The 22,895-nt window shown below is 36.3% G+C and overlaps 5 protein-coding genes and 4 non-coding genes across 9 annotated transcripts; 4 read left to right on the top strand and 5 right to left on the bottom strand.

Annotated features, from left to right (window-relative positions):
* The first annotated feature begins 815 nt into the window (after positions 1-815).
* TRNAV-UAC (transfer RNA valine (anticodon UAC)) lies at positions 816-888 on the top strand. Its single transcript has one exon. It is a non-coding gene; the product is annotated as a tRNA-Val (tRNA).
* A 428-nt stretch (positions 889-1,316) lies between these two features.
* Positions 1,317-1,389, bottom strand: TRNAV-UAC (transfer RNA valine (anticodon UAC)). Its single transcript has one exon. It is a non-coding gene; the product is annotated as a tRNA-Val (tRNA).
* A 115-nt stretch (positions 1,390-1,504) lies between these two features.
* On the bottom strand, positions 1,505-1,577 carry TRNAV-UAC (transfer RNA valine (anticodon UAC)). Its single transcript has one exon. It is a non-coding gene; the product is annotated as a tRNA-Val (tRNA).
* A 369-nt stretch (positions 1,578-1,946) lies between these two features.
* TRNAV-AAC (transfer RNA valine (anticodon AAC)) lies at positions 1,947-2,019 on the top strand. Its single transcript has one exon. It is a non-coding gene; the product is annotated as a tRNA-Val (tRNA).
* A 177-nt stretch (positions 2,020-2,196) lies between these two features.
* On the bottom strand, positions 2,197-4,723 carry Klp64D (kinesin-like protein 64D). Its single transcript, XM_068285800.1, has one exon. It carries the CDS (start codon positions 4,543-4,545, stop codon positions 2,461-2,463), a length of 2,085 nt encoding a protein of 694 aa, XP_068141901.1. The 5' UTR covers positions 4,546-4,723; the 3' UTR covers positions 2,197-2,460.
* A 677-nt stretch (positions 4,724-5,400) lies between these two features.
* Cyt-c1 (Cytochrome c1) lies at positions 5,401-7,758 on the top strand. The gene is made up of 6 exons (XM_068285702.1): positions 5,401-5,619; positions 5,909-5,956; positions 6,143-6,291; positions 6,374-6,506; positions 6,858-7,151; positions 7,239-7,758. The coding sequence occupies exons 1-6, from the start codon at positions 5,548-5,550 to the stop codon at positions 7,464-7,466; spliced, it is 924 nt and encodes a 307-aa protein (XP_068141803.1). The 5' UTR covers positions 5,401-5,547; the 3' UTR covers positions 7,467-7,758.
* A 1,916-nt stretch (positions 7,759-9,674) lies between these two features.
* Uev1A (Ubiquitin-conjugating enzyme variant 1A) lies at positions 9,675-13,330 on the bottom strand. Its single transcript, XM_068285705.1, is given in 5 exon segments — positions 9,675-10,445; positions 10,526-10,651; positions 12,220-12,317; positions 12,320-12,361; positions 13,297-13,330. Coding segments are annotated over 5 exon segments (441 nt in total). The 3' UTR covers positions 9,675-10,304.
* Positions 13,331-13,473: 143 nt separating this feature from the next.
* Positions 13,474-14,339, top strand: Membrin (golgi SNAP receptor complex member 2). Its single transcript, XM_068285703.1, has 2 exons — positions 13,474-13,713; positions 13,776-14,339. The coding sequence occupies exons 1-2, from the start codon at positions 13,574-13,576 to the stop codon at positions 14,296-14,298; spliced, it is 663 nt and encodes a 220-aa protein (XP_068141804.1). The 5' UTR covers positions 13,474-13,573; the 3' UTR covers positions 14,299-14,339.
* A 161-nt stretch (positions 14,340-14,500) lies between these two features.
* On the bottom strand, positions 14,501-15,285 carry Pfdn4 (prefoldin subunit 4). The gene is made up of 2 exons (XM_068285706.1): positions 15,023-15,285; positions 14,501-14,908 (listed from the first exon to the last, which is right to left on the bottom strand). Exons 1-2 carry the CDS (start codon positions 15,065-15,067, stop codon positions 14,537-14,539), a joined length of 417 nt encoding a protein of 138 aa, XP_068141807.1. The 5' UTR covers positions 15,068-15,285; the 3' UTR covers positions 14,501-14,536.
* Between the last annotated feature and the right edge of the window lie 7,610 nt (positions 15,286-22,895).

Raw genomic sequence — 22,895 nt, forward strand, 5'->3', positions numbered from 1 at the left:
ATGTTTGCTGTGCCTCCTACCCTACCCCAGGTGTCTCTCTTGACGGCATTATGTGATCTGAGTTCAAGCATAGCAACTGCTCTCTCTCTCTCTCTCTCACACACACTGTCTCTGTCCTCTGAAATATGTAGAAATTAAATATATTTCATCGAGTATCAGGGACTATGCAAATTGAACAGTTATTCCGTGACGTCAAACTCAATTGTCTGATAAATTCACATGTCACATTTGAGTGATTTTTGATTTGAAATTTTTTTGATACGCCCCCCAAATGTATATGACTCCCCCCTATATATCGAGAAAGCCAATCCAAATCCATATCGTGTGCAAAATATATCAGAGAAAACGTGCCAGGCCGATAAGAGTTGCCGCAACAACAACAACAATCAGGGGCGGGAGTACGAATAAAAAACTAAAATAGGACAAACCAAAACAAAAAGTACAGTTTGTTTCTGTATTTTTTTATCAGAGTTTTGGCTACCTGTTAAATACTTTGTTTTTGTACCTGAATACATATACATATACGTATATGTATGTATGCATGTATGTATGTAAGAACATCCGCTCTGATTGTGACTAATGAGTTACCGAAATAGCAAAATGAAACACCTGAGCGGAAGAAATTGAATGACAAATGTATGACCCGACCACTTGACCATCTGATGACAGCATATAATAATAATTTGTTAATGTAAATTTTCGAATTCAATTTCAAATTATATTTAAAATATTATACAAAATGCCAAGCGTCGAATACTTGCACAAACTTTCAAGCATTTGCTTAAATAGAGACTTTGTCGCTGCGGCTTTCATCTGGTTCCATAGTGTAGCGGTTATCACGTCTGCTTTACACGCAGAAGGTCTCCGGTTCGATCCCGGATGGAACCAGGATTCTGGTTGAATCAAATTTTTGTTTTTTTTTTTTTTTCTTTCTGCAGTCATATTTTCTTTTTTTTTTTTGATGTTATGATGTTATTAACCACATAGTGCGAGGACATTGCCTGCCAATTAAAAACATAAATAAACGTTTTATTCTATAAAAGTATTTTAAAGATACTACCGATATATAGCAAATTATGAAGTTTATCTATAAGGTGTAAGAAAATTGTGGTCAAAAAAGGTTTCCAACATGTTTTTCTATGCTTTTGCCCATCACATAGTGCTCTCTAGTACTAGATGACACTTTTTAACGCTCTTTTTAAGCCTTAAAAAAGATTATCCAAAGAAATAATAGAACTTTCTGTAGTTATTATAAAAAAAAAAAAAATTTTTTTTTAAATTTTATTGAGGCCTTTGAAAAAAAAAAAGAAACCTCATGGTTCCATCCGGGATCGAACCGGAGACCTTCTGCGTGTAAAGCAGACGTGATAACCGCTACACTATGGAACCAGTTGATCTGTTCGTAAAAAAAAGATAATGAAAAAATAAAAAACTAGTTGCAGAGAAAAAAAAAAAGAATTTTTTTAAACAACCCCCACAAAACAAAAAGAAAAAATAAACCACATGGTTCCATCCGGGATCGAACCGGAGACCTTCTGCGTGTAAAGCAGACGTGATAACCGCTACACTATGGAACCAGATGTCGCTAAGGCAACCAAATTTCAGTTTTCTTACCTGCACAAATGAGATAACTTTCTAATTTTTTCATAGTCTGCTTTAAGGCATTTCAAGTGACTTTTGAAAAGAATAATCAAAGGTTTTTGAATTGAATTTCAACATGAATAAGCAAAACACACAAATTGCTAACACATTTATGTATTAAAAGACAGGCCCTTAATTCGATATTCAGCGTTGAACTTGTTTAAGTTTACTTGAAAAGTTGATCCACCAGTTAAAATTAAGTGAAATTTTCAAAATTGCTTTCAATTAATTAAAAGAAAAGTCGTTCAATCGATTTGGTTGCAAGACTTAAGGCAAACTGAAACTTGGGCTCGCCCCCGATATCTGTTTCCGTGGTGTAGCGGTTATCACATCTGCTTAACACGCAGAAGGTCCCAGGTTCGATCCCTGGCGGAAACATGTATTCTTTTTTGTTAATTTTTTTCTATTTTATGTTATTTTAATTAACTATTCCTTGTCGGCATCTTCTTTCTCTTAACAAAAGCCCATTTTTATATGCGATTACAATGATTTTTTTAAGTTACATACATAGTATTTATTTAGTGAGTTTATTTATTAATAATAATAATACATAAATGTAAAAGCACGATCTTTTTTTATTTGTTCGTTTGTTTGTTAAAAATTAAATTGCACCTGGTATATAATTGTTTAAAAATAAATTAACAAAATGAACATTTACAACAAAAAATTCGCTGAGCAAATTAAAAACAAAACAATAAAGAGTGAGAGAGGGGTGAGTGGGGGGGATAGGGGATAAATAAAACTACAGGAGTATTCAGGAGTATGAATGAATCAATGGGTGGATGGATGGACTGTGAGGAGTGGGGGGAGGAAGTTTTCCTAATAACGTCTAGCTGTAGTTGGCCTAGGGACACCAGAGGTCCTTGGCCTGGCTGCCGATTTCGAACGCAAAGGATTCGAAACGCTATCCGTGTTATAGCTAAGATAGACATGCGATAGATCAACAAAATCTGGTTCTTTGCCATTCGATTTATGGGCGGATATATGTTTACGCATATTATTACCAGTATATGCCACACATTTCAATTGCCATTCACCGATATCCTCATTCCAGTGGGTATACTGATTGATCATCGATTGATATTCCTTGGGTACATATGAATTAAGCACAAGCTCACAAAGGGCCAATTCCCGGGAGAGACTGCGTATATTCTCGTAGATTCCCTCCTTTTCACGTTGATGTTCTTGCTGCTGATCCTGAAGTTCAGATTTAACACCCATTAACATTTGCATGACACGATGAATTTTCTTTGTTATCCCGGTGCTGGCATCTTGAAGAGAGGAATAACGCTCTTCGATGTCAATGCGCTCGGTGGCCTTCTGTTGAAGGGTTTGACGCAGGGCCTCCTCTGACTTCTCACGCTCTTCCAGCTCGGCTATGGATTGCTCCAGCAGTTTCTCTTGTGTCTGAGCCTTCTCCAACAGATTTTCACCGCCCACCAATATTTTGCCTTCGAGATTGACCAGTTTGTTGCGCAATTGTTCTTGCTCGCTTTTCGCATGCTCAATTTCACGTAAATGTTCGTTTTTCCGCTGAGTTATCTCCTCCTTCTCTTCGTCGGTCTTTTCACGCTTCTTCTTTTGTGCCTTTTGCAGAGTATTCGATGATGGTGCCAATTCTAAATCTTGAGACTCTTCTATACCATCATCCTCATCCTCTTCGTCATCTTCTTCGGTGGAACGGAGATCCTCCTCAAAGCTACCTTCTTCGAGTTGCCTACGCAGACGGGCGATTTCCTCTTGAAAGTGACGTAGTAGAGCATCCTTGGGCTCTTCATTGATGTGCATACGATTTTGTATATTCTTCGCACGGCTAGCATAACGTAGAGTCGATATAGTTTCCATAACATTCGAGTCGGTTGGCGATATAGTGGCACACATTACGGTCTTTGAATTGCCGCCCAGTGAATCCTGCAGTAGGCGTGTTAACTTGGAATTACGATACGGAATATGTGTGGATTTGCCATCAACTAGAGCGCTAATCACATTACCCAATACCGACAAGGATAAATTGATTTTAGTGGCCTCCTTCAAACGTTGTCCGCTTGCCTGAGTCTTTGACTGACGTTCCGATCCGGCCAGATCGACCAATTGCAGCTTGCCCATCCGTACATGTTGAACACCATTCTCTACGAGTTCGCTGCGCTCAACAGTTATCGAAAATATGGCATGAGATCTTGAGGATTCCTGATTCATTTTGGTGGCACCGACAGCACGATTCTTATTACCCAAACGCATTATATTCTCCAAATCATCGGCATTATGTACAACATATCCACTCAAATCCTTGACAAAGACACCAATGTCGGGTCGCTCTTTTACCTCCAGACTTTTGCTAACATCTTTTCCAAGTAAATCTCGTACTTCTTCATTGTAAATCTCCATATAACTGACACGAACCAGAAACTTTTGATTCTCCTTGGCCTTGGCTATATGTCCGAATATATGGGCGAATGCGTTTGGTATAATGCCTTTGGTTTGCGGTGAATCAGGATTCCCGGACATGGTATAGGTTTTTCCTGTACCCGTTTGGCCATATGCCAATATGGTGCCATTATAACCCTCCAATACCTTATCGACAATTGGTCTGGCTGTGTCCACATAGAGATCCAATTGATTGGAGCTCCCATCGAATACATTATCAAAATAATATGTTTTCGGTGGCTCATTAACGGTGGAGTTTGGTTTCGTTACGGTTATTGCACGATTGATTTTATCCACCGTTATGGCACACTCCCCACCGCCACTGCCCGTCGAGGATGAGGATAATTCCATTTTGTCCATGGGACGAGCTCGCACCACCACACGAACATTTTCGATTTCGTCATCGAGTTGCTGCTGCTGCTGCTGTTGTTGTTGTTGTTGCTGGTGTTGTGTTGCTGATGCTGGTTGTCCCTGTGGCATCTTGTCTTGAATCTTCCTTAAACTTTCCTTTTTGGCTATCGATTTGATGGGCCTCTTATTTCACTCTTGTTTGTTTGGGGCACCCCGTTGCTATGAGGTTTTTCTTTTATTTTCCTTTCTTTATTTTTTTTTTTGTGTCGTTTTGTTTGTGTGCAAATTTCCACACACTAAACGCAACGGTTTGTCGAAAAATACCAAATATGCGCGGGTGGTTGAAATCTATTAAGACCATGAATACTAAAAAAATACTAAATTTATATTGCAGATGCTCGGTGAAAGATAAATTTCAAGAATTTGTAAATCTTGTTCGTAAGAATGAATACAATCAATGAATTTAATTATATGTATGTATTACCATTTTTATTACTTTAAAGTTTCTCCACATCATCAGTGAAATGGCAAACCTTAAATTATGCAACATTTCTTAGCAAATAAAATAAATAATTTGTATTTTTTATTATTATTTTTATAATAGACGTTCATAAAATATATGAAAAAAAAACATAATGAGACCTGTCAGGGATTAAGATCGAAAATCTATTATTTTAGTGGTAGGAATTCAGTCTCAAAAAATTTATTCGCTTTAACGGTTTTTAATTTTACGAAATATAACTAAAAGAGAATTCAGATAAAAACGCAGCTGGGGGATAAATTTATCTCATAGCCCTACTAAATGTTAGTTATTTAAATAAACTCCAAGGATTTAATGATAAAATATATTGAAATTCTGCGAATTGTATCTCAAAGATGCAAAATGACAAAATACCATGTATCTGGTATATTAAATATTTTCTCACGCCAACGCAATGGCAACGAGTTGACCATCGAGAGGTCGACTGGGGTATCTCTAGCCAGCCCCGGCGAGTAAACATCTGCCAAACGAACAGCGTTGAGAGAGCGAGAGCCAGTGCCAGTGGTTTTGCACTGCCCTTAGAAAATCTTTTGATTTACCTTTTGAGATCGAACCCAGACGACGCATAAAAAACTCATTTTCCGGCCACAATGGCAGCGACATTGCGAAGATTCCATGGCTTGAGATTGCTTAAATCGACGCCGGCCTTGAATCTGCAGCAGGTAAATTGGATTGAAAACCGAAGTGTAACACGAATTTCCAGAGCGAGCCCAACTCAAAATCCTTTCAAACCAAATGGCACGATATTCATATTAATTTGGCATTGTGGATAATGGATCCATAATACTATGGATACGTTATCAATGGAAGCCAATTGAGGTTTTTTTTTTGTAATGTGTTACCACTGGAGTCAAGAGTCCCAGTGGCAATTGCCCCCAAAAATTATGTAACCACTTTGACTTGTCCTATGGCAGTTGATAGTAATTGAATGTCCATTTCGTTTACTTACAGGCCAAGCAGCTCTCTTCGGCCGGCAGTTGGGCCAGCAACAATAAGAAAGTAAGTCATACAATATTGTTGAAAAACTTAAAAACCATTTCATAATAGCCAAAAATTCGTCTATAACCTCAATACACAACTCTCTCTCTTTTTCTCGCTTACGCCAACTGTCACCCTCTCGCTTATTTTCGCTCTCTCTCTCCGACTGTGTGTGTGCGTGTGTGCCTGCGTATGCCAAACGAACAGCTGATCGGCGCTGTTGGAGCCATAACCGGCGGCGTTGGTGCCTTATTGTTTGCATTGGAACAATCGGTTCAGGCATCCGGCTCTGAGGTCCATTCACCTGCCCAACCCTGGAATCACAAGGGTTTGTTCTCCTCGCTGGATCACCAAAGGTATGTATACACATACAGTTTGGAACATCTATTGAAGATTAGCGTAATCTCAACATCTGATTATACCCTTTTTTCCTTTTAGTGTGCGTCGCGGTTATGAGGTCTACAAGCAGGTCTGCTCCGCCTGCCATTCGATGCAATATATCGCCTACCGTAACTTGGTTGGCGTTACCCATACCGAAGCTGAGGCTAAGGCGGAAGCCGAGCAGATTACGGTAAGTGAAACCAAAGGAAACGAGAATAAGGAAAAGGACATTCATTAAGGAGGATAGCAAACGTCGTCCACTAATGGGAGTAGATTGCTCCACAAGGAAGCGACGATTCCTTTATAAAACAAACTGATAATCGCGGCTTAATAAGAAGATCCTCAACCCACTGGGACACAGAAACTAATACTGAAGAGTTCGTCACTCTCTCACACTGTCAAGTGAATTCACATGCCAATCTCTTCAAGAAACCAATTGCGTAACCCTCTTTAACGCAATGCGGTTTGTTTAATCTTTCAATTAGTGAGAAAGAAACTGTGGGCAACCAATCTGAAATCTTTTCCATTCTTCCTTTTGCAGGTCAAGGATGGTCCCGATGATAGTGGCAACTTTTTCGACCGTCCCGGCAAGTTGTCGGACTATTTCCCATCGCCGTATCCAAATGAGGAGGCGGCCCGTGCTGCCAACAATGGAGCCTATCCACCGGATTTGAGTTACATTGTATCGGCCCGTAAGGGTGGTGAAGATTACATCTTCTCGCTGCTGACCGGCTACCATGATGCGCCAGCCGGTGTGGTGCTACGCGATGGTCAGTACTTTAATCCGTACTTCCCGGGTGGAGCCATTTCCATGGCTCAAGTGCTATACAATGAGGTAAGGATAATGCAAAAAAAAAAAAAAAAAAAAGAAAAACGTAAAGATCTCTGACAATGATTTGTTTTTCCTTTTTTTTGTTTCTAGGTGATTGAATACGAGGATGGCACACCGCCAACACAGAGCCAATTGGCCAAGGATGTGGCCACTTTCCTTAAGTGGACCTCCGAGCCGGAGCACGATGATCGCAAACGCATATTGATCAAAGTCTTTGGCATTCTTGGCTTCCTCACGGTCATCTCGTATTACATTAAGCGACACAAGTGGTCCTCACTCAAGTCGCGAAAGATTGTATTCACACCCAAAGAGAAATAGATGGATGCAGTTCCGGAGAGATGAATTAGAAACAACTTTTGTTTGAAATTGACGTAGAGCTGAGCGCAAAGTGAATGTTGGATAAAGTAAATGCCGTGTTAAAATGCAAAAATAAATCAATTTTAAGCAAAAATTACAAACACAAAACAAACAAAAAACAAGCAAAATCAACCAATAAAAAAAAAACCTAAAAAAATTTAAACAAATTCTACAGAATCCAAAAATCCCACATAAAACATGCAACAAAATTCAATTATCAGAAAGAAAGAGATCACAGAGAAAGAGAGACAGAGAGAGAGAGAGAGTGAGAATGCTGCCATTAAATAGAATTTTGGGGTAGTGAAGAAAAAGAATCCTAGTAAAATTAATGAATTATGGATAAATATTACATATTGATTGTGTGTATAAACTAAAAAACAAACAAAACTAAAATCTATAATTCAATTAAAGTATTTAAAATAAATAATTGACAAATAATTCAAATCACTTTTTCTATTAATATTTCGCTTAGGTTTCCCATAAGACTTTGACCTTACAACGGGTTTTCCTTTAATTTAGTTAGTTAGCACAGGAAAATCCTTAATTTTTCCTTTCTTTCACTTTTTCTTTTTGAATTTGTTAAACTTATTTTGTAAAAAAATTGTTTTTTGCCTGTCAAATATTTGTTGTCCTTGCATGAAAGTGACAGAGATACATAACCATCAATCAAAAGTCCTTGCTAGAACTAATTAATAGCTAAATTAAGTAAGAAATTTTTGTAAATTAAGCTTTTTTTTTTAAAAGGATTCTGTCTCTATTTGTCATTTATCATTTGCTTTTCGGGTGGAGTCTGTAATTTAGTAAGATTTATCTCGGCTTAGCCATCATTAGAAAAGTTTAAAATATGTTTTAGAGGCTTATCTAATCGAATTATCACAACTTTTAGTGACTTCTCTCTTGATCTCGTGATAAAGAACTTTTGTGGTAATAAACAAATCAAAAATCCTGGAAGAGCCAAGGTCCAGCAGATTTTGTCTGACTCAGGACAAAGTCTATAGGCAAGACATCTAATGGGTTAGATGAACTAGGATAGGCATCCTTAAAAGGTGTAAACTTAAAATTTGATCAGTCTTCCCCCGTTTTAAATCGGTTCTTAAAAGCGATTAACTTGCTTTTAGATTGAGATGCAAAAATTAATACAATTATTAACCTCTTCAGGGACTATCTTCTAACTGACCCCCTTAAGGTCAACATTGCTTGGAATGGTTTGAGAAACCAACTTGAAATAAAGTATCTTGAAAATCGAAGATAAAGAACTAACAATATATAACATATCAAACACGAAAGAGATAAAGACAGCTGATAACAATAAGGATAATATTGGAAACTAATCTAAATCCAACTTGCAAAGGTTTTACCTCTTTGAGTCTTTTTTTTTTTTGTAAGCTTATTACTCAGGTTGTTGTTTCTGTGTTTGTTGTTGTTGTTGTTTTTCTTTTTCTTTCAGTTTTATTGGATTATTAATTGTTGTTTCTTTTGTTTTATTTAGAAGCTTAAATTAAAGTAAAGTAAAGTTGTTTTCTTTTTTTGTTATCGTCGTTTTTCTTTTTTGTTTTGTTTTCGGTACGTTCTTCAAAGTATGCGATATATAAACAGATATAGGATATATCTATATACATATATGTATGTATGTATATATAGATCATCGCATTAATGGTTCGTTTTTTAAGTATATATAAATCATCGCGCGTCTTCTCTTCTCAATCCGTGTTGTTATTTCGCTTTGCTACAAAAATTCTTTTAGATTTTGTTTTTATTAATTATTATTATTTTTTTTCTTTCTTTAATTTCTTTTCTCTTTTTATTTAAATTAATATTTATATATTTGTTTTTTTTTTTTTTTTTTTTGTTTTTATGTATATAATTAATAAATTTTTTAGTTTAGGCAGAAAACAAAACAAACAATAATTACGCTTCCGATTGCCTTTACTGAATTTGGATCTCTTGGAGGAGATGGGTAAGGGTAAGGGGATGGTTGGATAAAGGGGGTCTTGGGCGTGTCCCTTGGGCAAATGTATATGGGCGGGGGAGGGGCAAACTAAAAGCCTTTTCTCTTACTTTCGTTCTTAGTTCGATTTTCTGATTGATTTCTTTAGTATTTGTTTTGTAGTTGTTGTTTTTTTGAAATGGTTTTATTTCTTAGAGAAGAAAATTTGAGTTGTATATATGTATGTTTGTTTTGTGTTTTTAATCTTTCTTTTGTTGCGAGGAGGAGGAGGAAGGGGAAAAATAATAGAATGAAAGTGACAAAAAATTATAAAGGGAGGCGAGGAAACAAAAAAAAAAAAAAAACAATGATAAAAATCTGGATCTTTCTTTAGTTGTTTTTGTTTTTGTTTTTTATATATATATATATATGATGACGGAAGGGACGACGATCATTTTTAGTGACGTTGTTGTTGTTGTTGGTTGTTTTACTTATAGTATAACATGCATTTTTCATTTCATGGATGTTTTTTTCTTTCGTATCTTTATTTCTAACTTCACATAAGCGCTGCACTGCATCCAATCCTTATCTCAATCATCTATTCAACCATTATCCATCATTCGTTTTCTTCGTCTTCATCTTCTTGCTGCACTGTTCTCCTGTTCCAGCCTTTCCACATCAGCTTCTCCTATTTCTTTTTTCTTGTTCTTTACACATTTAGCTTATGTTATGTGTGTTTGTTGGGTGTGGGTGTGTGTGTGTATTGTGTTTCTCCTCTCTTTCTTTCTCGCTGGTTGGTTCCGCATCATCATCATCATCAACATTTTATCATCATCATCATCATCTTCTAAGGGCGCTGATCATCATCTTGACTAAAAACAGCTTCCTTCTGGCGGCTGTGCCAATTTCAAATTCTCTTTCATGGTCATAATTCTACGTATTTCATGAAGCATCGTTTTTATGGTATACTCGCGACTCCATCTGGCCAACATTGGAACTGATCTATGATCAACCTGTAAATTAATATTTAATTCAATTAATCACAATCGGTTATGCTCTCTCCTCTCCTCTCGCTCTCTTGATCGGTACTTACCACTCCATTATTCTGATTAATGCAATTAATATTTACTTTAGTTAAAAATCTGAGCGTTGGTGGCTCATCCGGATAACGTTCGCCGCATTCAATCTTTAATGAATACATTCGATTCTCGAAGGGCGTCTGCAAAATGAAATGTTAAAGTAATATTAATGAGCAAATCCAATTTGTATTTAATTATAAATTAAAAATAATTTATCATCTGTATATAACCATTTATCCTTGAATCATTTCCCCAGTCTTTTGAGTTAGATTTAGTGGAAATGAAACCATTCGGAACTGAATGTTGATTCTTAGAGGATCATATAACAAAATGTGTTCCTGTTTTAAGTTCTATATCCTTCTCTTGCTGATCTGCTAGCTAGTTTTCATATACGCAAGCAAGGGCATAAAATCTACGGCTATGCATTTTCCGTTCGCATTTTTCTTATAATTTATACAAATTTCTCTCTGCCAATTGCCAAGTCAAGTGTCGATGAGTCATTTGGTGCGGTTGGTTGGTTAGTTTTGTTGCAACTACTACTAAAAACTCCCTCCACCACTCCGCCTTATTTTGCACCCCATTTTGTATGTTTTTTTTTTTTTTCTTGCTTTTTGTTTTAAAAATTGTGATTCATGCAGGAAAACAACGCGGCGCGCGCATTCGGTAAAAAGTTGCAGCAGGTAAGGCAAAATATAAGTCAACACAAATCAATTCTACAGAAAATAAATAATCAAATCTTTTCGTAAGCTTTCAAGGTGACTTTTCATTCATACACACAGTTTTCTCTCTCTCCCTCTGCGATCAAGATTTAAGCTATTAGCTAGCTGAGAGTTTCAAGAAAGGTCAAGGTCAAAGGGAAGACTCTATTCATTGGCTTGAACTTCTTGATAAATGAAATCACCCTTGATCTCTAAATATGAAAAACGAATCAATTACTTGAAATAAATAAAGATTTTTCGAGGAATCTACTGACTGTGCAAATCTATAAACATTTTTAAAGAAAATCTTTTCCTATTTTCCCATGCAGACAGACTAGAATAATGTGAGTAGGCGACATAAATCCCCTGAATTGGTAACATTAGAAGCTTTTTAAGAGGATCAATTTGATACGTATTCATTGAAATCGGTTTAAACATTTGTTTAAAAGCTGTCGCGACTTTGCACTTGCCACATGATCCATAAATTTTGCTTATGACATAAACAACTAATGTTTATTCTTCGATTGAAATTCAAGTGATCTTTCAATGGGCCCCTGGGTTTTCGGTAAAAACTCCTTTATTGGGGATGGGGGGCTTCGATTTATGTGCTATATCCCATTACAATTTCATTATAGGCGACGGCGCGGCACAACGAAAACCTTTTACGCAATCTAAACATGATAAAATTATCAACAACATGAAATCAAGAGATTAAGAACGACAAGGAGATACCTTGTAATGCTTTTAACAATATTTGTTAGAGCAAGATTTCTTTTACAGAGAATTGTGCCATTAAATTAGTCTGAACGATAGTAAACTCATCCAATTTGATGGTTGAAGAATCTATAGGTATTTAGTTAACCATCTTAGTGCGACGGTATACTGCCAAGAAAAGGGAATCTATTACAGGGTATATCGGCTAACTGATTAAGTTTGTTGCCTCGTCACAGACTGGCTCACGGGGTCAGGTGCGTTTGCTCCTCGAAGGGGGGAGGGTTGTAGTAACTTACTCGTGGCGGACCAATGATCATGCCAATCCAATAGGTTAGCGTCATATCATCATCGTTCTCAAGACCCCAGGAGATGGTGCCATCGCCCACACCCTTTGGCCCTGATCCAGCTCCTCCAGTAAGCGGAAATTTCGTGGAACCACTGCAAAGAAAAGAAGCACACAATTTAAAAACAAAAATATTAATCAAGAATTGGAATGGAAATTTGTTTTTGTTGTTGTTTTTCTACTACTACTTCTTCGCGCTCTCGTCTCTGGCTCTCACTCTCTCGCTCTCTAGTTTCATAGGAAGGGGAGCGGCCGCCGCCGCAGCAGCAGCAATGATTTTTTGAAATTTCTTTTTCTTGTGCCTTTTTGCCTTTGCAAAGACACAAGAAATTGTTAATTTAATTAGAAAATTTTTGCAAAATAAAAAAAAAAATAATTGAATTGCGGACAAAAACAATAAGAGAGGAAGAGAGCAGCAGCAGGCCAGGGGACCAAAAGAAACTCGCTAAAGTTGCAGAGAGGAGTCCAAAATTGTCAAGTCACGAAGCAAAAACCAAAAGAAAAAACGGCAAAAGCAAATGCAAAAAAAAACCTTCTGCTGCTGCGAAGGAAAGGGAAAGAAACGAAAAAAGGAAGAAAAAATGTTTGCTGGTGCAATTTCTTTTTGGCCAGATTGAAGTTTTTTTTTGTTGTTGAAGTCCAACTGAAAATGGAAAATTGTTAACACACACGCACGCACACACCAACAACAACACACACATGGTCACATATAAACGCTTAGCACACATACGCGCAAATTTTATCGGCTTTTGTGTGTGTCGTTTCTTTTTTTTTTTTTGGTTCTTTTTGCCTTTGCCTTCTTTTCAATTTTCACATCTATCGCAGCGACGGCGAAGCCGACTGCGACGCCTTGCTCTCTTAATCACATTTTTTTCCATTTTATTTGGCTTCGACAGCACAGTGATTGGGAGCAGCAAATGGATTTGCATAATTCAAAGGGCCATTGGACTAGCACGTGCTTAGGCCATTCGGGCAGGGACATTTGGCAAAATTGTTTGCAAAATTGTCCAAAAAAATTATTAATTCTTACCAACGCCGGTACTATTCGCCGATGTATTCGCCATTGTGGTATAAAATAGTGTGACCAGTGGGCAAGTTGAACACACTTTAATGCCAAGATCTGGCTACACTGAACTGACACTTATAGCAAAATGTTAATTAACAGTCTCGAATTGGAAATGTTAGATAACAGTCTCACCGTGAGCATGTTAGTTAACAGAGTCAAAAGCAACAGCTGTCGCTGGTAATTAACATTGCGACGCGTCAGCACTCAAATTAATAATAATAAATTAATGAAATTTAAGTAAATGGACTCGCTATATCATCAGACAAATCAAACGGTCAAAGAGATCGAACAGGCCTTTCAACGCCTCAGCAGACTAGCAACCACCGAAGAGACCATAGCCGAGGAGAATAATATTAAATTGAAAATTACACAAGCCAATAGGTAAATTGCACTGCCAAATTACTCCAATCATTTCCCAATTAATTAATGACATTCAATTATAGCAACTGCGATCGCCTCGATGTCTTGCTCTTCAAAGTGCCCCCTTCACAGAGGCAAAGCTCCAAATTACGTGTGGATCAACTGAAATACGATTTGAGGCATTTGCAAACTTCTCTTCAACATGCCAAAGACCGGCGACAACGGCGCCAGCAAGAGATTTCGGAAAGGGAACAGTTGCTACAACATCGTTTCTCTGCGAATAGCCAGCAACCGGTAGCGGGAGCGGGTGAAACGTCAATACAGTTGGATTATGATCTACAGCACCACACACAATTGGGCAATGCCCATCGGGGTGTGGATGATATGATTGCCTCGGGTAGTGGCATACTGGAGAGCCTTATTTCGCAGCGTATGACTTTGGGTGGGGCACACAAAAGGATTCTTGCCATTGGCAGCACATTGGGTTTGTCGAATCATACAATGAAATTAATTGAACGGCGCTTGGTGGAGGATCGTCGCATATTTTGGGGTGGAGTAGTCGTTACGCTGCTGATTATAGGATTAATCGTTTACTATTTAGTCTGATATTTGAAATAAATTGTGTGTAAATGTATAATAGAGCACAAGGAGTCATTCCATATATTCCTTCACTTTGTGGGGACATCAGCACAAAGAGAAACATTTAGATAGTAATTTTATGACTCATTGACTCAATGGTATACAAATTCTATGGTCTAGCCATGTCTGCAGAATAAATATTGTGCACTAACCAAGAAAAAATCGTAGATTTTCACATTCGAACAGGTAAATCAATTAAATCTCTTTAATCATCGTTTTCCAAGGAAATATTGCTACCAAAACGCTGATAAAGATGAGCCTTCAGTTCATCCATTTCCGATTTGATGCCCTTGGCTTTGGCCTCAACACTGGCGATTTCCTTCAAGACCTGCTCTTTGGTCTCTGCCAGTAGTTGTTGGGTTTTGCTCAGCTTATGCAAAAGAAAAACCTCTCCTATAAGAAAAGGTATGTCCTCCTCCTCATCAAACAGCTCAATCTCATCGAGAGCCTCATCTACGCACTTCAGTTCATTTTTCTTTACATCCAGTTCGACCTTTAGGTCATCCATGCGGGCATTATGCTTGGCAAATCGATTGATTCGCTGTTGATCCTCGAAAGAAATGTGGACATCATCGTGCTAGAACAGGGCGAGAGGAGAATAATTAGAGGCGCACAGGCAGACAAAAAGTGAGGTTGAGTTTTGGCTTTTTCAATATTTCTCCCGGCGTGATTCATTTGCCAAATTACTTACATTCTGGAATACTTTATTTGTGCTGCTTGCCACCTTTGCCGCCATTTTATTGGTATTTTATGTGATAAATATAAATTTTTTAATATAATTCGCAAACAGTTGTTGCCTTTTTTTTTTTTGGAGAATCTAATATTTTAGGATTTTGCTGTTGTTGTTTCTGCTTTGCTCATCGCTGCGTTGCGATAGGGCCAAAAATGAGTTAAACCAGAGTGACACTAACCCCGACGACTCACTTTGAGCTTTATGCTGTTAGCACACTACCAACTTTTGATTAAAATTTATAATTATTTAACTTTCGAATTTAATATAAGTTATGAAGTCAACGAAATCTAGAATCACACTTACATTATTTTAAACAGAAAAAAATTTTGAAGCATTTTTCACAGAAAGACTATGTGTACATAGTCATGTAATAATATATTATCGGAACTTAACACATAGACACTCTTTGTAAATTTCGCTTTCGAATCTGTAAATTATTGACATAAATTTCTTATCGATGTGTAACCTATCGACATAAATTTCTTATCGATATGTAGTTTTATCGATATGTAATTCATCGATATGTGAGGATCAAAATATCGATCATCTCTATCAAGCCGTTAGTCGGCGGGAAGCTTCTTCCAAGTTTTTGTTTTTACAATTGTGTGGTGAAATTTGTTTGGTTCCTTATACTTTCTCAATGGCTAGTGTGATCGTTATAAAATTCTTTATGTGTTAAACCCGACTCGGTGATATTAGAAATGAAATAATTGTGAGTTAACAAAGTTTGTTGTTTTGCTTGTGCTTCTTTGGTTTTTTGTTTTTGTTTTGTGAATCAATAAGAGACCCAGCGAACGAGTGTGCATGTGTTTTTTTTTTGGTTTTTTTTTGTTTTGAGTGAGCATTAAAGTTATGTGGCTGATGTCCTGAGAGAAAAAGAGATGGTGATAGTGTTGGCCTTTTGATTGTAAAGGTGTTGTTGGGAAGCCATGAAAGCAAAAACAAAATGACTTTCATTCTAAATTAATTAAAGAAAAAGGTTAGTAAATTTTAAAATGAAATTTTTGATACTCTTTTGTGCTAACAGTGAATAAAAAAATTTAAATCTGTTGCTGATCTGTTATTAACTCATCATACATAAAGAAACATAAACACACACACACACACACACAAGTTTTTATGCTTGTATATTTTCCTAGTTTCTCTTTGAATTCATCGTTCGCTTATTATTAGTTTCTAATTACAGATTTTATTTTTCGGCAAAAATTGAATAGAAAATTAATATTCCATTCATTGTTTGATTAGTCCACACACAGTTAGTTATAGCTAATTTTGATATCTAATTATACGCACATGTCACATAATTAGTTAGGAATTTCCTTTTTACTCCTCACACGCACACGCACACACACATACACATATTCCCTCACACACACAGAGACGCACCCACTAAGAGAGAGAGCGAGAAAGAGAGAGACACTATTTGAATGGCTGCAATTAAATTTCCGTTTGGTTATTGCAAAGGAAATTTCCTTTTCTTGAATTTCGTTATCTTCCCCCCTGTCAATCTTTCAACCCCGCCCTAACCCCTGCGCCTTATTTGCCTTATGATCAAAATATGCAAATGCAATTAAATGAAAATGAAATTGCAGTGTTAACTATGCACGGAAAATCTCTCTCTCTCTCTCCCTCTCTCATCCTCTTCGCAAAAACAATGTCATTTTCTTAGGGAAATGTGCAAATTTGCCAAAATTGAATATAGAAATTATTAAAGTGCAGGGAGAGAAAATGCCAGAGTGCGAGAGAGAGAGAGAAGGGGAAAGAATGCAAATTGGGAAAATATTTTACAGTTGGTTAATCTTTAATCAAGTTAAATTTGTATCAAGCGTACATATATCCTTTTGCTCCTTTGTTGCCTTTTCCATTGCTTGTTTCTCTTTGCTCTTGTTGTTGTTGTGTGTGTAAATTTGACCCAAATTTGACACATAAAACCAACCGATATGTCCCACCTATGACAAGCTGGAGGCAAAAAAGGATTTTCTAGTGCGTCATCACAAACAACACCAAGGGAAATCAAAAGGAAAGACATGGGCGTCAATCAGTAGTTTTAGAATCGGAGTCGGAATTGTTTTTGTTGTTGTTGTTATGTTTGTTTGGTAACTGATGAAGGTTTTCCATTTCCCCCATTTTCTCCAATTTCCAATTGCCAAAAATGTGCAATTGGCCACTAAAAAGACACTAAGACCCGCAGCTAGAAAGAAACGTATCCTTATAGTTCTTCTACACAGTTTCTTTGTTCTTTATTTACAATTTCCTCAATGTATTCTTACGAGGGTCGTCTATTGAATTGACAAAAAAGAAAAGAAAAGAAGAAATATTTCACTATAATAAAGGCTATAAGGAGGACCTCTATTGCAGTCACTTATTTCGAAAATCTTTGGCATTTCTTTGTTTCTTCATTTCGCAGAGATCATCTAGGCATCAAGAAAAGATCCTTGATGACTTTTTGGGGTTGTACTTATAGTTTGTTTGTAGAGCTTAGAACAGAAATGTTAAGAATTAAAATAATTTTGGTTTTGCTGATTGAAAAAGAAGGAATTACCAACTTACTAACAGCCTTTTTCAGTGTCTCACACTCACTTTCAATCTGCTAACAAGAGGCAAAATATGATCAGAAGAGCTAACAAAAACAGCTCCTTTACCAACACTCATTTTGAGCTTTATCAACAGTCAGCTAAAACTATCTAAAAACTTTAGTGTAAACCCTCGAATAGGATGAACTTAGTCTTTGATTTCACACTATTTTGTAAGACGAGCGAGAATAGATATCTGTAGGATGTTTGATTAAGACAAACTTAAGGTTGATATTTGTGTATCCGTTTGCAGTACATTTTATTTGTATTTACTTTCTTTTTCTTCCATTCTATCTCAATTTTGTCCTGTGTAGCTTAATACAGCTTGAAAGTTGATTTGTCGTCGTCGTCTTTTGTTGGACTTCTCAATCTTTAGTCTTTAAGCTAATTTTTTGCGATTCCTTTTTCTTGGTGTCGTTTTTTTTTTTTGTTGAACCAAATTGAGTTAACATTAACATTATGCCACACTCCTTTCTCCTAGCGCCTTTCTCTCATCATTTCTCTGGCTCATTTCTTATTCCGTTTTCGTATCATTTCTTGCCTGTTCTCTTCTCTCATTGTTGGTGCGCATCTTTCGATTGCAATTTGTGTTATTAAATGCAAAGACATGGGCTTCTTTGCCATTTTTCTGTCTGTGTGTTTCTGTGTGTGTGTGTGTGTGTGGGTGCGTGTAGGTGTGTGTGTGTGTGTGTGTGTGTGTGTGTATGGGTGTGTTTTAAATGCTATAATTTATCACTCTGCGAAAATCTACTGAAAATGTATACATACATACATTCATGTCGTATCGTATATGTTAGTCACGTTTATGCCAAAAAGGTCTCTCAGCAGACATACGGTAAGTACGTACATATGTTAAGGCCTAAAGATTTATTGACCCACTTAAATTTTTGCGGGACCTGACTCTAACTCGAACTCTGACTCCCTCGTTCCCATTGAGTGGGAGTCATCTAAACAAAAAAAAATGAATAATAATCATAAACCACTTTTACCTGTAGAGGTAGACAACTAATGGCATTTTAATGAGAGAAAGCCAAGAAAGTCAATAAAATGCCTCATACAGACAAAGACCAAAGGTCGAGTTACAATACAAAAGCATCCTTCCATTTGAAAAGCAAAGGTAAATACTATTTATAATTATGCATACTCTTAATAGATAAATTATTCTGTGGAATCTTTCTTTTGAAATCCTTTTAAGTGGATTATTTAAGTACATGTATTTGTAAATGCTGGCAAGAATTTCTGTTTATGATTGGTTGTAATAAATAATTCTATTGTAAATTTTCTCTTCCATTGCAAAATGGCATTGAAATGTGCGAAGGAGGGATAAATTAATGTCATGTCTTTAGACACACGCAAATTGTCTGTATTCAATTATTTAAATAGCAAAAAAAAAAAAAAGAAGCCAAAAGAAAAGAAAATAAATTCTTCATTACGATGAGAGGCTCATAAATAAGGGACTGACTACCCCTAGAAGGATGAGGCCAGTTAAGAGGGCTTCGATTTTTGGTACTACTTTACTTTATGACTCTCTTTAGTATTGAGTATTAAAAAAGCAACTTATAAAATTCATAAACAAATTAAACTGCAAATTGCTTAATAACTCGTAACTTTGCCATTTTTTGACCGATTTTGAAAGTTAAAATCTTGACTTTCTTATTGGAAAATCATCTTTTATTTCCCATTAAAATCTCAAAAACTAAAATTTGAGCGATTTTTGCAAAAATTTCTGATCAAAATTGTAAATTTTTTTGTTAAAGTCGAACATAATTTTTTTTTTTTTACATTTTTAAGTTGTTGATGTGATTTTAAAATATGCTAAATGATAATTTATTTGGTATATAATTTGTTGAAATCGGTTAGAAATTGACCAAAATTTAGGCGGGGGAAAATATATGAAATTTCGGACAATTTTAATCCCTTTGTAGATTATTTTGAAATATTTATACATATGTATATACTTCTAGACAAACTAAATTTCAATGATTAAGTTTAAATATTTGTCATTTTTCCTTGTTTTTGGCTAAGAACCGAAATCCACAAAATTTTATAAAAATTATAAGTTATTTTGTGTTTGTAAAAACTTCTTTTGCACATGCGATAAAGGTCAATTACCTAAAGTTTTGAAGGCAAGTTCATTACATGGTCACACAAACACACACACACACATACAATTGAAACGGTAGGCGTGTCTCCGTGCCACCTTTACTTAATAAATTACACAAACACATTTACAGCAAATCGATTTGCATTTAATTGCATTGGTCTGTTGGGTTAGAAAGTGTGTATGGGTATGTGAGTGTGTGTGTGTGTGTGTGTGGTAAGATGAAGTGAGGCAAGTTCTGTAATGGAAATTATTGTTCATATTGTCGTAGATGTTTATCCAATTTGTTTGTTTGGTTTAATTTTGGGGGGGCATACACACACACAGCCCACAAAATTCGGGTGTGTGTTGAGAACTTAGCAAGCGATTTGTTTGTGTGTGTGCGTGCGTGTGTGTGTGTTTAATCCCCATAAGAGTGTCGAGTGTTAAGTGTTTTTGCCATAGTTGACAGCACAACACACAATAAAACAACACACACTTACACACACACCTTTTTGTTTATTGCGTAATTATTGAGGTAAATATTCGTGTGAGTGTGCTTTGAAAGATTTGCGAATAAACTAAAATGAAGAATTGAAAAATCAACTCAAATTGAAGTAAATTCATAAAAAAGAAACAAAAGAATGGAAAAAGAAAGTATAAACAAGTATTTATTTTATTTGGCCAATTGTAAAAATTATTGCCAAGTCAATTGGCTTTTTATTCAATCTTGAGTCCGTTACAATCCAGCAATAGGCATATGAAATTTACATTTTTCTGTGTCTCTCATTGGCTTCAGATCGTTCTCGTTTTGGTTTTTCAGATTGAATCTATTGGGATGCATCCTTCTTGTTATGCATTCGTTTGTCGGCACTTTTTATACTTTCTTTTCTATCAACTAACTCCAACGAGGGAACATTTTGTGCTGACAACGTCGTTATCTATTCAAGTTTGTCAATTAAAAACATAATCCCCAATCAGAAGCCAATAATACCAGAATCGGGAGGAAGGGGCATACCAAAGACCAAGCGATGGGACAACCGTTGCCAGTCATTCTGCCAGCCAGTCAGCGAGTCAGTCAGTCAGACAGTCAGCCTTCTTTCCCTTGTCCTTTTTGCTTTGCACATTGTCATGGCAAAAGTAAATATTATTTTTTCCTTTCATTCCTCTCTGTCTCTCTCCTTTTTTTTTTTTGCTCCTGAACAACGTTTGTTGGATTTTAGTTTGTTATATTTTTTTTTCACAGGCATCACACACAGGATCACACACACACAGCAGAGGAACAGAAGCAGAAACAGAGAGAATGGAAATCCTTGTCGGTTTGTTGGGGGGCGGGGCGAAGCGCTAGCTGGATAATTGCTGCTGCGATTTCCATGACTTTTTCGTTCTTCTTTTGCTTCTTTTTGATTGCATTGAAGATAGTCAATAACAACGTTGGCCAGAAAACAGGCATCACACAGAAGTTCGGGAGGGGGATGAGTAAGTAGAACAGGAAAGAGAATATCAAAAGTTTTTGATTGAATTTTAAATAGTTTAACATGTGATTCAAAATTTTGGCAAAGAAAATGTTAACGTTTTTTAAATTTTCAGTAATTTTATCCATCCATTTGGTTGTCTAATTACCAAGTCGAACTTTTACTTAAATAATTCAAGATTTATTGATGTGAAAAACGGTTTCTTTTAGTTCATTGAGCTCCAACAATGACTTTCATATTTAAAAATTAGAATAAACGATCGATTTTCTAAAGTTAAACTCTTTGACATTTATTAGGCACTTTCAACAATAAGTTCAATGACTTGACCAATAAGTTTATCAATGAATCAATTAAAAAGTTCCACATTTACATTTTTGCATAGAAAAGTAATAAAAATAATAAAAAAAAAAAAACAGAAAAAATAAACATTATATTAAAACATATCTCAGCAGGATTGGTCGTTTGAAGGGTGTGCTAGTGTGTGTGTGTGTGCCAGTGTGTGTGTGTTTGACTTTGCTAGAATTGCATTAATGTTTGAATTGGTTTGATTTTGTTTGTTTTTAATTTAAGCTCTGACAAGTATACATATTTTAGATGATGATACCAAAAGCTGATGGATAAACAAAGGAGCCAAGTAATGATGGGGCTCTATGCATAAAATATTGCAACTCAATGTCACAACTAACTTTTCTTCTTCTTCATCATCATCATCTGAACCCAACAGAATTCCAGGGGTGGAGTTAGGGAATTTGAGAGGTCTTAAATATGGAATGATATTTGAATGTCATTTTTACCCTTAACACTGCTTCATTACATGGACATCGTCATACACTTTCCTCTTGATCCTTGAAAGGACAATCGAGTTGAATGTCAAGAGAAAGCGTGCTCCTGTCTCATTTACCTGTAGGACTTTTCAAAAACTATATCAATCTGAAAAAGAGTTCATCCAGAAGCAATAAAAAACCTCAACTCAATCTAACAAATCTATTGAAAAACGTTTGCCCAAAAAAGAATATCAGCTTAGCCAACTTCATCAGAAAAGTTTCACCTTTGTGTTCATTCACGTAATTATTCAATTGTATATAATAATCCCGACCTGTAAGTGCCCCCTAGCCACTCTTTCATTCTACTCACCCACTCCCGCACTTCAGACCAGTTCGGTTGAGTTCACTCTATGAGGTTCTTCTACATTAAAGTCAACCGCACATTTGTAATGTTGTCCATTTTGAGGGCTTAGCCCTTTAGTTTTTGGGGTCTAGTGCAGACAGAAATGGTGAGCACAAAGCTTTTACTTTTGTGCCACTTTGACCGCATCTACAAAATGCTTTTGCGGTTCAGCTTTTTGGTTGCATTTCATAGGGGCAAATAGGGTGAGGGTGATGGTGATGGTGATGGTGAGGGTGAAGGTGAGGGGTTTAGTGGCAAGAGGCATTTGTATGTATGTATGTATGTAGATGAAGCTAACTCATTACTCAAGTGTTTGTTGGATTTGGGGTGGGAAAAGTTCTTCTCTTTTGGTTTTTTACTTCTTTATTATTTTGTTGCTCCATTTAACATTAATTTAACGTTTTGTCAGCTGACAAAACAATTATAATTTTAGTGCCAACTAACGCACAAAATAATCAGATTTTGCTCGTTGCACACAAGTGAAATGGTTGAAATGAGATAAGAAGGGGGTGAAATTGTGGAAAAGTGAAAAGCTT

The sequence above is a fragment of the Drosophila tropicalis genome, unplaced genomic scaffold, assembly GCF_018151085.1.
Source record: "Drosophila tropicalis isolate 14030-0801.00 unplaced genomic scaffold, ASM1815108v1 contig_443, whole genome shotgun sequence".
Lineage (NCBI taxonomy): Eukaryota > Metazoa > Arthropoda > Insecta > Diptera > Drosophilidae > Drosophila > Drosophila tropicalis.

Excerpts from the sequence above, each read along its gene's own strand:
- Pfdn4 (XM_068285706.1), bottom strand. The coding sequence starts at position 15,067 with ATGGCGGCAAAGGTGGCAAGCAGCACAAATAAAGTATTCCAGAAT. Across the intron at positions 14,909-15,022 it reads CAAATAAAGTATTCCAGAAT|CACGATGATGTCCACATTTC; the intron begins GTAAGTAATTTG and ends GCCCTGTTCTAG.
- Cyt-c1 (XM_068285702.1), top strand. The coding sequence starts at position 5,548 with ATGGCAGCGACATTGCGAAGATTCCATGGCTTGAGATTGCTTAAATCG. Across the intron at positions 5,957-6,142 it reads GGGCCAGCAACAATAAGAAA|CTGATCGGCGCTGTTGGAGC; the intron begins GTAAGTCATACA and ends CCAAACGAACAG. Across the intron at positions 6,507-6,857 it reads CGGAAGCCGAGCAGATTACG|GTCAAGGATGGTCCCGATGA; the intron begins GTAAGTGAAACC and ends TTCCTTTTGCAG.
- Klp64D (XM_068285800.1), bottom strand. The coding sequence starts at position 4,545 with ATGCCACAGGGACAACCAGCATCAGCAACACAACACCAGCAACAACAA.
- Membrin (XM_068285703.1), top strand. The coding sequence starts at position 13,574 with ATGGACTCGCTATATCATCAGACAAATCAAACGGTCAAAGAGATCGAA. Across the intron at positions 13,714-13,775 it reads AAAATTACACAAGCCAATAG|CAACTGCGATCGCCTCGATG; the intron begins GTAAATTGCACT and ends ATTCAATTATAG.